Source organism: Motacilla alba, chromosome 3 (genome assembly GCF_015832195.1).
Source record: "Motacilla alba alba isolate MOTALB_02 chromosome 3, Motacilla_alba_V1.0_pri, whole genome shotgun sequence".
NCBI lineage: Eukaryota > Metazoa > Chordata > Aves > Passeriformes > Motacillidae > Motacilla > Motacilla alba.
This window is the reverse complement of record NC_052018.1, coordinates 4,981,448-4,996,855: the sequence shown is the minus strand read 5'-3', so window position 1 is coordinate 4,996,855 and position 15,408 is coordinate 4,981,448. Positions and strand designations below refer to the sequence as shown.

At 40.1% G+C, this 15,408-nt stretch overlaps 1 protein-coding gene across 4 annotated transcripts in view; it reads left to right on the top strand.

Moving 5' to 3' along the window:
* Positions 1-15,408, top strand: part of TFAP2D (transcription factor AP-2 delta) — a 53,310-nt gene that overhangs the window by 10,307 nt on the left and 27,595 nt on the right. For all 4 annotated transcript variants that reach the window (XM_038133910.1, XM_038133912.1, XM_038133909.1 and 1 more), the window contains 2 exons: positions 6,557-6,722; positions 9,423-9,541. In XM_038133910.1, coding sequence (XP_037989838.1) covers positions 6,557-6,722; positions 9,423-9,541 — 285 coding nt within the window. The remainder of the gene's footprint in view (positions 1-6,556; positions 6,723-9,422; positions 9,542-15,408) is intronic.

Genomic DNA, 15,408 nt, shown 5'->3' with positions numbered 1-15,408 from the left:
TTTTTCTTTCTTTTTTTTTTTTGTCATTTGTTTCTTTTCCCCGCTGACCTATCAAAGGTGCATTTTCTGGCTGTGGGCAGCAGGGTCATGGAAAGTCCCTGGGCTGCGTTCTCCCGGGCTTTGGGACTCTGTGCTGCTCCCCATTCCTGCTGGGGTAGAAGTTGTGTATTATGTCTTTTCTATCTCGCTTCGCTCCATTTCGAGCTGCGGGGTGTCACGATCTGCACAGTCCCAGCTTTGCCTGCCTCAGCGGAGATTTTGGAGCCAGGCATACCCGGGATGTGCACCACCCAGAGCTCCCACGAACTCAGGCACACACTGGGATAGAAGTGTGTAAGAGCACACGACAAGTGGGCACACAGGAAAAACGCAACACGTACAGGACACGCACAGAGCCAGCCAGCGGCTCCTGGGACAGATTCACCTTTCAAGTGGCTCTGCCCCACTCGTGGGGCACCTTGAGCAGAGCCTCAAACCTTTATCACACCTCCACAACCCACACCACACACAGCCTGCCCAAGCCTTTGTCCTGCAGGAAGCAGCACAGGGACACGGGCGCTCTCCAGCTGCGCTCAGCAGTTTTCCCAAGCCACTGGCACAGGGACGACCTGGAGAGGCATTGGGAAGATACATTCCCCTTGTCTGTGGGAAAGAGGAATGAAGCAGATGTCTTTTCTTTTGGGTATGGTTTGGATCTTACACTTCAGCCCAGGAGTTGCAGAAGTTCTGCTGTGCCAGTGCTGATACACCTCGATTATGGAGGGCTGGTCCTGAGGCAGGAGATATTTTTACATGTTCTTAAAATCTTTAAAGCTGATTTCCTGTAACAAACTCACTTATTCGTATTATTCTGTTTTCCACCTTGCTTCTCCCAAGCTATTTTTTAAACCTTGCTCACACTTAAAACTCTTACAGCTCTTAATATCATTAAAAACGTAGTGTAGGTAAGAGGCTGGTCTTATAAACTGCTGGTGATACCCTCAATCTTATTGAATATTTTGGTTTATATTTAAAAAATCCTCATGTTCTATTCATGAAGGCATGTCTTTGTTTTCTTGCCATGAATGTTGTAGTGAGGGACATCTTGGAATTGTTTGTGTTTGTGGCATGAGCTGCTTTTATGTGGCTACCAACATGATGCAAAGTTTGTTAACTTAAATGAAACTAAAAGAATAAAGGGAAAAAAAACCAAAAAAACCCCAAAAATTGCAGTACTTTCTATTTTTCCACACAAATGTAGATTAGTTTTAGAGTTTTGAGTATTTAGCTGCTGATATTAATGACTGGGTCATGTGAGGATAACTTGGAGAACATTTTAAATTGCTTATAGACCTTTTGGAACTGAAAATGAGATTAAACAGTACTGACAAAATCTGTACTGATAACTACTTGCTTACATTTGCTACATGATAAGGGAAACAAGATAAGGAGAGGCAGATTCTAATGTCTTTATTTTGTAACGTACTCTAAACTTGCCAGAATTTCAGCACAGGGCAGAAAATAGACTATAAACTGGAGGATCCTACAAACAGGGACTGTAGATATAAATAATAGACTAATAAAAAGCATAGCATGCTATTAATATTTTATATAAGATCAATCTGTTGACATTCAGGTGTGCTTATACTTAATAATGTACACAAGTACACAAACGTCTATACCCTGAAAAACAAAATAAACAGCACTTCTGCAGTGTTGTCACCAGTGTATTATGATGTTTCCTTACATAGGTGCATGACATTTACAAGTGGATGTCTTGGAGAAAGGGACTATGTTGTATTGAATGAATAGAAAACACTCATATTGTGGCTGTTACAATTAACAAATGAAAGATGGCCTTACAGAGTGTAAGGATGCATAAAATTATAGACATATATTTTTTTAAAATTGTATTTAAAGTGTAAAAAACATCTAGTGACATTGATGGACATTTGTCTCTGTCATTCCTGAAAAAGCAAAAATATTGCTTATGAGAAGCATAAAAAATATTTCAGAATGTTGGTTTTATTAATGAAAGAATGCACAAATATTTTACTCTGATGGTGTAGGGAGCCTTGTATTTCAGCAGGAGCCCGAGAAACTAAATCAGAATAAACCACCACACTCCAGCCACCCTATTGTTCTCTTTATCTGTACAAAGAGAACCTGCAACCAAAACAGAGCCAGCGTTCTTGCCACGTGCGTTATTGGGATTTTCATTGTGTTGACAAGACGGGTGGGTTAGAGCATGGCTCTGCTCTCCCTGCTGTCATCTGCACAACCCACTGTCACTCATGCACGCATTTTGTACCCACGTGTGCTATTTGATGCAGAGACAGGAAGAAGAGAGGGAAAATGCTCTCCCCATGTTTGCTCTGACTACCTTTTCCAGTACCACATAGCCTAACTTTTGCTTGTTCTAGGCTTGGGAAACAAAGCAAAAGCACAGTTCTCATGAAGGAGGATACTGTGTGGAGCATGAACCAGTCAGTTAGAAGGAAAAGGATTGGGCTCCCAGAGTAAAGTAATAAAAACTATCTTAGTCTTTTGTCATTCCCCTCTGTCAGGCCACTTGAAAATAATCATAGATTAGAATCATGGAATATTTTGTGTTGGAAGAGACCTTTAAAGGTCATCTAGTCCAACCCTCTGCAATGAGCAGGAGCATCTTTAACTACATCAGGTTATATGTATTGCCTTGAGGTGATTTGAGGGTTCAGTACACAGCAGTTTTGGGCCCTTGGCCTGTCACCTATATGAAGTCAGCTGCACAAAGCATCTCTCTTTCTCACTCATTATTATCTTGTGTTTATTGCAAAAACAAATTGCATTTATTGAAATCAACATGAAGATGACAAATCAGAGACTAAAACTCTGTCGTGAATGAAGAAGTAATGGAACAGAGTTGGATGAGAGAGACTCCTTAAAGAAGGGATTGAGTGCCTGAAATCCTCCCTTCTTTCTTTTTTTTCCCCTCTAATCTATCAGTGGCAGTATAAATTGTAATTCTCCTTTTGCCTAAATCTTGTCCTGACTCTGTTTCCAGACCTCTGGCTGTAAGAGTGCAACCATCACAATTTACAGTCATCTCTAAAGTAGCATCTTATGGCAACAGATGAAGTCAGATCAGACTAAGTAATCACTTCCCTATGGGAATAAACAGTTGTCCTAAAAAGAGTCTTCTTAACACTCACAGGCCACTTCACCTCATATTCAGAGCACAAAATTGCTGAGGCAATCAGCTGGATGATCCCACCAGTTATCTCACTGTCTGCCTGCTCTCCTTTTCCATTTTCTGCCTTTTCCATAGGATGAATAGGATGAATGCAATAGATAATGAGCCAGGGTGCAAGGGCCACAGCTTTCCCTTCTTTAGGCACACTGTTGTGCGGCAAAAAGAAATTTGTGGGCAGATTTCTTTGTTATTCCTGCATGAGGGGCTCTTAATTTGATGAGCTGAGGGGGTCTTATGTGTCCTGGCACCAGAAGCCAATCTGTAAAGATTTCCAAAGCCAGTAAAAACTGCTGAGAGTAATAGGAATTTCCAGGCTGAATCACTAGACTCACGAAAGGCATTATTTCCACTCTGTTCTTGAGGCATTATTTCTGCTTCTTCTGCTGGTATCTTAGCATCCCACCTCTCAAGTACTCTGTTATGACAAGATTGGCTCAACAATTAAGCTAGGATTGACTTTTCCAGCAGCACCTACAGTGGCATTGTGTTGACAGGGAAAAAAGCTGTTTGTTGCCACTGCTGTTTAGTTCACCTTAAAACATATCTTGCGGTCTTCATGTTAAGCTGCTTTGCAAAATCACTCTAACACGCGATCAGAAGGAAGGAAGGAATACTCTGAAGCTTGTGTTTGACAAGAAACCTAATCCTTCATCCTCCTGTGTGGCTGCCCTTCTCCTTTCTCCTCTCTTTCCAACAGCCCTCTATGCCTTTTTCTGTTTACGGGTGGTGTAAAGGCCAGGACTTCATCCATCTCCTCTCCAAGGTGGTGTTTTTGGGAGGAAATTCTCGCCTTCAAAAATGCACACAGCTTGTCACAAAGACATACCTTCGTCTGGAAAGCACCACACTGCTCTCTGTGGCTGTGTCAATGAATAATTAATAGAGTGAAATAATTATATGCAATACATTTTACCTTCTTGTAATTTGCTACTTGTTCCCCATGTTTCTGGAAAGCAAATGCTCTAGACTTGCCGAGTTCTTTTACTCTTAACCCATACCTGGCTCACCTGGAATTGCCTTGGTTTAGATCACATTGCTTGGGCATGATATTTTAAAATATTTCAGACTGTAAGCAACTTTATAAGAAATAGTAATAAGAAGTGTTCCAGTAAATTCTGGTTAGGGTAGGAGCAGCTGCAGGGTAACAGGTTTTTGGATTAAAGGAACAATTATTTATCTGGCATAAAGGATGCGCATACTGGCTTAACCTGGCAAGGAGATGAACTTTAATATGACACTGATTTCTGTACAGTCTCACTCGTTATAAAATCTAGAGACTCATTGAAGTAAATAAATATGTAGACAGTGCTACTGTTTTCTTGACACGTATATATATATATATATATATATATATATACACACGTGTGTATGTGCATTGTGTGGCAGATGCCAAACAAACAGATCTACTCAGTGTTAACGCTCTTCACAAATGTACCTGACAGACCAGAAGTTGGGAAACGTTGCTTGAAAATATTTACAGGTTTCTGGAAAAAAAAAAAAAAAAAGAAAATCTACCGTAGAAAACCCAAACACACCAAAACAACACAGACCCAAAATTATTTCAGGCGTGTGGCGCCAGATTTGTGTGTTTGAGCACATGAGCTCATTAATTGTAGCTTTGAGCTGTGTAAAAATGTGCATCAGTGCCCTTGATGTGCCTATATTTTGGTGATGCATGAATTGTCTCTATATCCTGTCTAAGAAGTGGACACTAATATCTGCCCTGGAACATAATTAGAAGTCATAAAATACCCTGCTGTACTGAGTCAGGATCTCACCCATCTGGGATTGATACCAAGAGATGTTCTTTTCTGGTGTTGCTGTCAGCACAAATGTTTAAATATACCTTCAAGAGCTGAAATATTTGGAAAGAAATTCTGTTTGCCTTATGTAAGCAAGCAATAGTCTGCATTTAATGAAGGTTCATCCTTCAGTCTGTCTCTGTGAGAAGTGGAACAGAGTCACCTTAATTTTAAGAGGGTTGCATGTGTAAGTTGATAAAGAAAAAGGTGTAGGATCTTGCCTAAAGGGACCTTTTAATTGTCATTCTATTCTATTCTATTCTATTCTATTCTATTCTATTCTATTCTATTCTCATTATGGGATTCAGATTAGAAGATAAAACTTTTAAGCACAACAAAGTGAACTTTTGTAGTTAAAAAAGATTAAGATGTTCACAGGAAAAAAAACTATCAGGGTGTTTTAAAAGATACAGTATGCCTCCTTTAAGCCTGAGTGATAAGCACAGATTAATTCTACTCTAAGAAGGTCTTCACATCATCATCCTCACATAAACCATCTGAACTCCTTCTAGTAGTGCATTGAATAATATGATATTTTGTATCACTGTCATATGCAGCTCATTCTTCTTTTTCTCATCTTTCCCCCAGGGAATAATAGTGCGTACAGTGGTAAGGTTTATTTCTTCCACAGAATTTTTTTGTTGTAGTCAGGTTGGAGAAGGCAGGTCAAAGGAAAATGTTTTGTGCTTGGTGATAAAATATGTGTTAGTCCTTGAGATTATTTCTTTTTTTTTTCCCTGGGAGTTTGTTTTACTCTCTTGGACTGGTTGAAGAGAAAGTTTTCTCTCTTTCTCTCTCTCCTACTAACTTTAAGTTAAAAGCTCAGTTTTGCCTGAGGAGTTATTGATCACAGTCTTGACTGAAAGATTTGGTGATCATTCAGCAGTTTTAGACCCAGGCCAAGTAATTGCCACTCTCAAGAAATAAACAATTGCAGAGCTAACCTGAGATAAACTGATGTAGCTCAATAGATTTCAATCGTTAATATCAGCTGAGGATTTGACCTAACTTTGGAAGGAATTTATGAGTTCAAAGGTGTGGAAAGCTGTTCTTGCTGCAAATCACTGCACATCCATGGTGTTCTTGCATCTTTGTAATCCTAAATACTGCTGTGGGAGTTAAATTTAACATTTCTCATTAGAACCAGCATCCTAATATTTTCACAAACTGTGTTTTTTTCAAATTCCAAGTGAGGGTTTAATCTCATTTTTTTAATCATACTAGATTGGAAAGACCTTAGTGATAATAGGTAATTTTTTTTCTGAGCATGAAATCAAATGATATCAAATAATCATAACAAGGTATTTTGACTGTAAAGCTTTTGGGATCTAATAATTCACTGTTCCCACAGTGAAATTCCAACACATTCATTTTTCTCAAAACAATAATATTACAGAAATCCAAACCACACACACCCTAAGAAAAACCAAACCCAAACAAAACCAACCACAAGAGAACCACAGAATTGTTCTTCATGGTTGAGCTTGCCAAAACACAGAAGAGGAGGTTTCCCTCATTTTAATATTTCCTTTTTTTGAAGGTGGCACCTGTGTTGTCAACCCCACCGACCTGTTCTGCTCAGTTCCTGGTCGTTTGTCCCTGCTCAGCTCCACTTCCAAGTACAAAGTGACCATCGCGGAGGTGAAGAGGCGCCTTTCACCACCAGAATGCCTCAACGCCTCCCTCCTCGGAGGCATTTTGAGAAGGTAAGTTGAAGGTGAGGATAACAACTCCTAGGCAATGCTGCAATTGCTGTAACAGCTTTTATTTTCAACAGATAGACTTTATTCTTTTCCCCTACTTAGATAGTGGTCAAACTTGAAGTGAACAGAAGGGGATGGATCAAGAGGGAACACTGGGGAATTTTCAGCAAATTAGCAAGTTTGCATCTTTCATCAAACTGATTTTTTTTTTACCTCCTCTGTTCAGTTACTCATCAGACATGGATAGATATTGCTTTGACTTATTTTGAGCCAAAACAAGGGAAATTCAATGTGTGGAAAATTTCACCCGACCTACAAATTTAAATTCTTGCTGAGAAACCATCTAAAAGCAAATAGTTTTATGATAGTTACAGCCCTCTCTCAACAAAAAAAAAAATAAAACACCAAGGTGTATGGATGCCTTTTTCTTCTTTTCTCTGCATGTTTTTTTTAAGCACAAAAAAGACAGAATAAGCTAGTTTTACTTTTCTCATTGTGACGTATTAGGGGAGAAGTGAATACTTAGGTAAAGTTTTGCCTCTGACCCTTCACTGACCAGAGCAGACACCTGCAGAGAGCAGGAGCAGAAAGAAGGAAAGTGACAGACTGTGCCTCACATTGCAAGAGGAAAACCAGGAGGCAACTGTAATTCAGCCAGGCATATCTAAGTCACGGTGTCCCTGAGGCGTCAGCTCAGATGGCATCAGCTGCTCGAACACCCTTTGATCAAAACTAGCTGGAAAGTCATGGGCTATTTCACTGCTGGCACTGAGGGCCACACTGATCCTCGTGCTTGTACTGAAAGTCATTTTAACCAGCTTGAGACATGCAGGCACTCCAGAGCTGTCTTGACACATCTTGAAGAATAATGACTATAGATCATAAATTGTTTTCAAGACATAAGTCCCATTCAACTGCCTCTATGGGCATTGGAATCCAAAATCTACATTCACCAAAATTTTCCCCTCTATTTGTTTCATCCTGGAGAAACCTTCAGCTAATTTTCATTTAAATACTCTGCAGATTTCATCAATACAGTGCAAGCTATTACAGATTCAAGGGCATCGACTGGAATGTGGGGGCTCACTTCTCTCTCTGTTAAAATGCTTGGATTATCCCCACAGGTTTTTGACCCAGACTAAATATCTCCTCTCCCAAATTAACCCTGAGCATGGTTCAGGAGTTTGCAAAAGCCAGGGACTCCTCCCTGTCTGCAGTTTGGATGTTCTAATTTAGTTTTATGAATCAGAGAGAGCAATGGAAGAGATTTAGTCAGTTTGCAACTGAGAGTTTCACAGCTAGGGAAGAGTCTCGAGCACTCTGTATTTGACCAGGAAAGATGTAGGAAAACAAAATCTCATTGATTGTTTGCCTGAGACCTTGAAGGCTTTGTTTTGCATCCTGTCAGCAGTCACTGGTTACCTATTTTCCCAAATAGCTTGCTTTGGGAATAAAATGTTCTTCTGAATAAGGAAAAAATCCTTTTCAGAAGATATTTCCTGACAAACAAGGTGGCCAAAGTTGTGGTGTTTTTCAATGCAAAAAAGCAGACATCCAAATGCTGATATTACGTGTTTGGTTTCCTCCTCTGCCTGAAGGAACTTGAACATGAACCTCAAAATATTTAGTTAATTATTTTTGCCACTCAGTGATTACTTTTGCAAAGTTGCAGGCCCCTCAATCTTGTTTGGGGTTAATTATGTATTTCTTGTACAAAAAGCAAAGGTGTAGACACTTATCTAATTAAAGGACAGGTCATTCATTTGGGATGGGAGGTATCGAGGTTCCAGTCACTGTTTTATTCATTGTTTAAGCATTTTAACATTAGTTATTTGCTGTCAGCTGACTGCTGCATCTGTTTGAAAGATACAGGTTAAAATTCCCTCAGGCTGAGGAAAAATTTGAACCTACATCTGCTGCATAAGTGGATTTGTCTGAAATGCCTTAAAGACTGAGGTGCCACAGAAAAGCATCTGGGACACACAAGGACCCATTTAGTGAGAACAATGGGATGTAGGCGTTTAGCAATGGGGCACAGATAACTAATGATGGCTGAGATTTTATCTTCAGCATTTCCTATTGCCTTGGCCTTCTTGTGAGGTTTGGGCTTTGTAGACAATATTTCTAAATGCCCAGGTCTCTACATAAATTATAGAGGGGTAGTTAGAGCTGGTTTCCACATAGACATCTACATTTAAGTAGCTATCTGGCTTCCTTTAATAGCCAGACAAGCCAGATGAGTAAAGTTCACTCATTGTGGATGTCTGTTTAATCTAATTCTAGAAGGTCATGTTTCTACCTGATTTGTCTTCGGAGCCTGGCTTGGCTAAATCAGGTGTAAGTGTTTGCACTGTCAATATTTATATTTAGTCACTGTAACCCCAGGTGTCATGCCTAAGTAAGGACACTGGGCTCCAATAGGTGGAAACTGCCTGGAGATCTGATGCCCCCATGACAGGCATTAAAACCTCTAACTCTGCCAAGGAGATGATGGTAAGGAATCACCTAGATTAAAGAATCACCTAGAGCAAGCAGGAAATTAGGAATACAGCTCGGAAATACTTCTCATGGATGTCACTACTGCAGGCATTACCCCACGTATTTGTCAATGAAGTGTACACGATTTCTAGGCTTATATTAACATGGGGGAAAGGTGCAGAATAATGACAAATATCTCTCTTTCCTGCTGTTCTCTCATGACAGAGCAAAATCCAAGAATGGAGGACGCTGCTTGAGAGAAAAATTAGACAGACTTGGACTAAATTTGCCTGCAGGAAGAAGAAAAGCAGCAAATGTCACACTCCTGACTTCCCTGGTAGAAGGTAGGGTCTCTAATATTGCAATATAATATAACCATAATTAAAATGTTTCATGGCACGCAACCCTTTTCAGCCATAGGGTTAAATTCCATAATCTGTATTTTGTATAAAGAGACCTGACTTGCCTAAAGCCACAGAAAGAGTGAGTGTCAGAATGGAAGTTTATTCTGAGATATCTTGGCTCCCAGCAAATATCTTGGTCCTGCAGCTTGCTCCGCATTGATTTGTGCTTACAAATCAATGTTCTGAGTGTTCTTGTGAGAGAGATGAATGTCTTATACTAACTCTGTAAGTAGGTTTATTTATCCTCCTTTTTTTTTTTTTTAACTTATGAATTTCCTGGAGCTGGTCCAAAAATATGATGATTTTTTTTTGTCTCCCATAAGAAAGCATAATATTTAGACAAGCCTTTTCCCCACACACATAAATGAATGAAATCTGTTTTCAGACAATATCTAGACAGGCTCAGGAGATACTTTCTTGGCCTTTATTTGTTGTTTAAATATCATTCACCAAATACTGCCAGGTTCTTCAAACCTTCAGCTGGGAGATGCAGGTTCAAGCCCCTCAGGCAAAGGGAAGAAACTCTACCTGCATCTCTTCTGTTCTGGGTGAATCCACTAAGTACCCAGTTTGTTGTTTGGCTGTGAGTTGCAGCTCAGGGAATTTCAGATCCCTCCTCCTTGATGCTGAGAGAACTCAGCTCATCCTAAAGGTCAATACCTTCTACAATCATAGCCTGAAAGGGCCATACAGATCTAGGCAAGTAGGCTGAGGTCTCAGCACGCATTACCACAGAATTACAGAATTACAGAAGGATTGAGGCTGGAAGACTCTTCTGGTGATCTCCCAGGCCAATCCTCATGCTCAAAGCAGGGTCAATTAGAAGAGCTTGCTCAGGACTTAGTGAGTTTTTTATTAACCCAAAGGATGGAGACTCTTCAAGGCAGAAATAGCATTGAATCCTCAACTCAGGAGGTTCTCAGCATCTTTGACAAGAGACTGAGATTTTCAGGGGTCACTGAGCACAGGGAAGTTCACTGGGGCTGCTCTGAACTACAGGTGTGCCCATATCACACCTGCTCACAAGAGGAAGCTCTCATGGAGTTACAGTCTTAGAAAAGGTACCAAGTTAGAGGAGCAAGGGCTGTTCTCACCTTCAGGCATCTCGGGTCAGAGAAGAATAAACACAGCTGGGTTTTATTAGTAAACAGAGCAATGGCTTTAAGCTGAAATCAGGAAGAAATTCTTGCCTGTGAGGGTGGTGAGGCTCTGGCACAGGTTGCCCAGAGAAGCTGTGGCTGCCCTTGGACTCCTGGAAGTGTCCAAGGCCAGGCTGGACAGGGCTTGCTGCAACCTGGGATGGTGGAAGCTGTCCCTGCCCATGGCAGGGTGTGGAGCTGGTTGATATTTAAAGTTTCTTCCAATCCAGACCATTCCACAGTTCTGGGATTCTATGTGACCAGCTATTCATTCATCAGAAGAGACTGAGAGGGAGGTACCCGTCTGACAACTGCTGTCCTGAGGCTGATGGCTGAGAATCTTTACTGTAAGTCAGGGTTAGATTTCTGCTTCCCAGGAATGGAGCTGTGCCCACCTCCCTGCCCTGTATTCAAAGCCAGTAGCAAACCTGCTATCAAGCCTATGGTGATGTTTCTGTTCTTGGGCTGCCTTGCTGTCAGTCCTAAAGACAAATACTGAAGTGCCTGAGCTCATTTTGGCAGAGACCTTTTTGCCTGGATATGCTAATTGTGAATTTTATTCAATGGAATTTTTGGGACTGGCACCACCATGTTAACATTCCCACAGAAAACTAAGTGAAGCTCATTTCCTGTCTGTGTAACCTATTCTGGGTCAAACTTGGAGGCACTCATTGAATTCTTGGTGGTACAAGCTGTTCTCACTTTGGACATGCAGATATTCCTTCCAGGTGGAACCAGCTTACAGGAAAACCATCCTTCAATGGTTCCTGCTGCTGGAGGAGGCAGAAATGGAAGTACTTATACAAGACAGAAATACAGACAGAAATAAGGACAGGCTTATTCTGTGGTTTATAGAATCCAGAGAGAAGGCAACATGAGCTTTTTCTGTGTGATAACAATACAGAAGTTGAAATAATAATAATAATTTGTTAGTTTTAATAAATCTTTAAAATATCAGGTACACTCTGTGGACCTCTCACAAGAACCTAGGATTGTGTCACTCTTGACTTCTTTAGATGGTTCAAAATTTATAATTACCTCATAGGTCCTCATAGTCTTCAGTATATTGAGGTTTTAATATCTCTTTTATGTAAAAGCATGCCCAACCTCTTGAATATCTATGTGATAGAAGATAAGGCAAAATTAGTTGCATTATTGTGTTTATTGACCAAAACCAAGTCAAAAATCTCTGGCATGACTCATACTTCTCTTCCTCTAAAACATACTCAAATCATTAGGTTTTGGGGAGTCTGTTAAGCTCAAGGATGAACTGAAATTTATTTCCAGGCTTTGGCTGTCACATGAAGGTCCAGATTTTATGAAAATTATTCTGCAGCCTCCTGCTTTCTGCAAAGTTTTTTCTCTTTGGAGTTGTGCTCCGCTGCAGGGTGCTTACTGCTGGCTTGATCAGGTCACAGCTTTAGAGTCTTTGGTAGGGACCAAAATAAGAATTGTTTGACAGATCAGTTCTGTTCTCTCTGTCATGCACATAAATCAGCACAATGAGCGGAAAGGCAGACAAGGAGGGTGAAGTCAGTGTTGCAGGACTCTCCCGAGCAGTTTGGGGACACATCTTTGTGTAACCTGCAGGCGAGGGATGCCCTCTAGTGCCTGGACTAGATGGAGGGAAAGGTCATTTTTCTCACGAGCTCCAAAAGGAAAATTCCTGCATATTAGCTGTAAAATAAAGGCTCCTCAGGTAAATACTAGTATTTCCAAGGCTAAGCTTTACTGCGGGCTCAAAAGAGTAAAAAGCTTCTCCAGTGGGAGCAAGGAAGGATGTGAAAAGAGGGGATGTGTCCCCTTCCGTTTGAATGGGTCACTTAACAAAGCATAATGTTAACCTTGCAGATGCAGGTTAAAGGAATGCGTGAATGACTTTTAAACCATCAGATTAATAAAAAAAAAAAGGATAAAAAATTCTAGAGTTTGTTTTTCTGTCAAACCTGATTAAGACACTAAATTTCCTAGACACAGAATTAATGACATTCATCATTTGGGGACCAAAACTCTTGAGAAAAATAGGTCAGTGGTTTCTTTTTTCATCGTGCTCTCAACTATCACACTTCTCCCCCACCAGCCTTTGTTTAAATATCCTTCCACTTGTTCCTCCTCCCTTCTCACCCTACAAATAGAATAAACTTTCCTTCCACCTCCCGCCTGTCCCTCCTCCCCCTGTGTAACATTTCTGCTGGGTAGAGCATCCGGAGGAGGCACAGCCGAGGGGAGAGTGGGAGGTTCAGATGCCGAGTGTCCCTCTCCTGGGGACACAGCTCCAGCCTTCACTCCTCATAGAAGCAGCTCTCACTCTTGCTGGCCCCGGGGGACCCTCACACCACTCCTTGCACCTGCCCACAGAAACCTTCCGAGGTGCTGCTCTCCCCACCGAGGCTTCCCAGAGCTGTCCCTGCCGATTCTGCTCCAGCACCAGTCCTTTTCCATGGTGAAAGGCTCTCTGGTCAGTTGTCAAACTGCAGAGGAGAGGCAGCGCTGCCAGGAGCTGCGGAGCCGGGTTTAAGGAGAGTCCAAGATTCCCAGCACCTGCTCTTTATCTCGGCAGGAGGAAAGAGCTGGGGGCGTCACACATGGGGAAATTGGATTTTAGGTTGAATTTAGATTGAAACAAAGCAAGTAACTATAACAGTAAGGGGTTTTAGTTGTTTCTACCTTTATCATGATTCCCACTGTGAGGTAAATAACCACTATGCAGAAGATGGGAAATGTAAGGTAAAAGAAAAAAGGTCAGTTCATCCACATTTCCAACATTTACACATTTTCTCCCAAAGTAAATATTTGTCCGAATTATGCTGTAGAAAAAGAAAGAACATTTCTATGATGTTTTGTATAAACTACTTTCCCCCACCAAGCAGACTTAATCCTACTGTACAGTAATCAAAGGGATATCTATTCACAAAATAAAAGTATATCACAGTACTTCTAAATATCAAATCATCATTTGGTCCTGGTTTAAAATTACATCTTTGTTTAGCAATGAGACAGGAGAAATTATGCTCTGCAGAGTGTTCTCAAGTTCAAATTATTACTTTTTTTAAATTTAGAATTTGTAGTTAGAATTCAGGATGCCTGCTCCTTATAGTATGTGCATGCTTATATGAATAAACATGCATAGCTCTAACATGCATTTTTAGTATATGTGAGCTTTCCATTTCCAACAAAAATATTTTCAATTTTAATTTAAATTATTTTAATTATTACTTCATTAAAAACAGTAATTACATTTGTAGCTACATTTTTACCAATCTATATCCATGAAGAGATAATTAATTTTGTTTCTTTTTGCTCAAATGGTTTTATATCACAGTCACAATCACGGCTCCAAACAGGTTTTATACTTTTGAATAATTTTCTCAGATTATCAGAATAGTTTAGCATAATTTTCTCAGCTCTAGCAAATAATAACAACCATCTTTGTAAATATAAATTTGAATGAGAATTCACATTTTCATTCACTTTTTTCTAACAGTAAGTAGAAACATTTCCATTTCAGTTGCTCAATTTTTGATCATGATAAATGAATGCCTACATTTCAACACAAAAAGCTCTGCTCTCTTGAAGAAACCAAGACTTTTCCAATGGCTAAATGTTTAAATTCTTTGCATTCTATATTCCTGGTATTCTTACTGGGACTGACAGGGACCATGATGAAGCTGTCTGAAGAATTGCAATTCCACCTGATGACAGCTTCATAGGGTTTGACTTTTATTTTCTTTCCATGCTGGAATGAAATAAATCTATAAAGTATTTTAACAGAAATTAGTTGAAAAGAAAAGCCTGGTGCTCTTCTGAAATAAATTTACTCTCTAAGTCTTTATTTAAGGAAGAATAACAGCATATCTGAAATAGACATTTTGAAACTACTCTACAGAAAAGTAAAATCTATTGCTTAAATTTGTACCCTTTCTCACCCATGAAGAAGCCTGGGATAGATGTTTGAAATACAAAGCAATCAGTCAGCTCTGTGCCTGTTCATCCTGATTCTCTGTTAACTTACCACTGAAATACATTTTGCTTTCACTGAAAATTATTTTACTTTTCTAGAAGCTGCAAACTGAGTGGAAACTGTTTCTCCTTTCAGCTCAGAGATACTGATTGCTTGTTAATGTCTTCATTCTTTTTAGGAATACTGGAAATCATGTTAAAAATTATCCAAAGAAAGCAGATGATTTTGATTATAATCTTCAATTTTTGCTGTAAAGTTGGTTACAGCTGCAGAGGTTGTAGCTGGCTGGTATCAGCAAACACATTGCCTGGGAGTGGTGCATGGATTTTTTTGCCCCTGAATAAACTGGGGCAGATAAACACACGGTAAAGCATTTTCTTGTGGAATCAAAAGGTGTTTTTCCCTGAAAACGCCAGTGGTAGAAGGGGAGACAATAATATCTCAAAAGAGGGAGAATGGAGTTGAAGTAGAGGTCAGTGCATGCAGTTTCTTATTCCTCATACTGTCCCTGGCACAGGACCACTGTTTCCATGGAACTTCTCCTCTTCCTTGGCTTAACCAAGCCTTGCTGAGGACGGGATTCATCTCCTCATCTTCGCTGCAGTCACACCGTCTCATGTCAGATCATAGTAAATAGGGAGAAATCAGCACTTCTGGGTTTAATGATTTAATTTCACAATTAAGTGAAGTTTAGTTAAATTAATAAT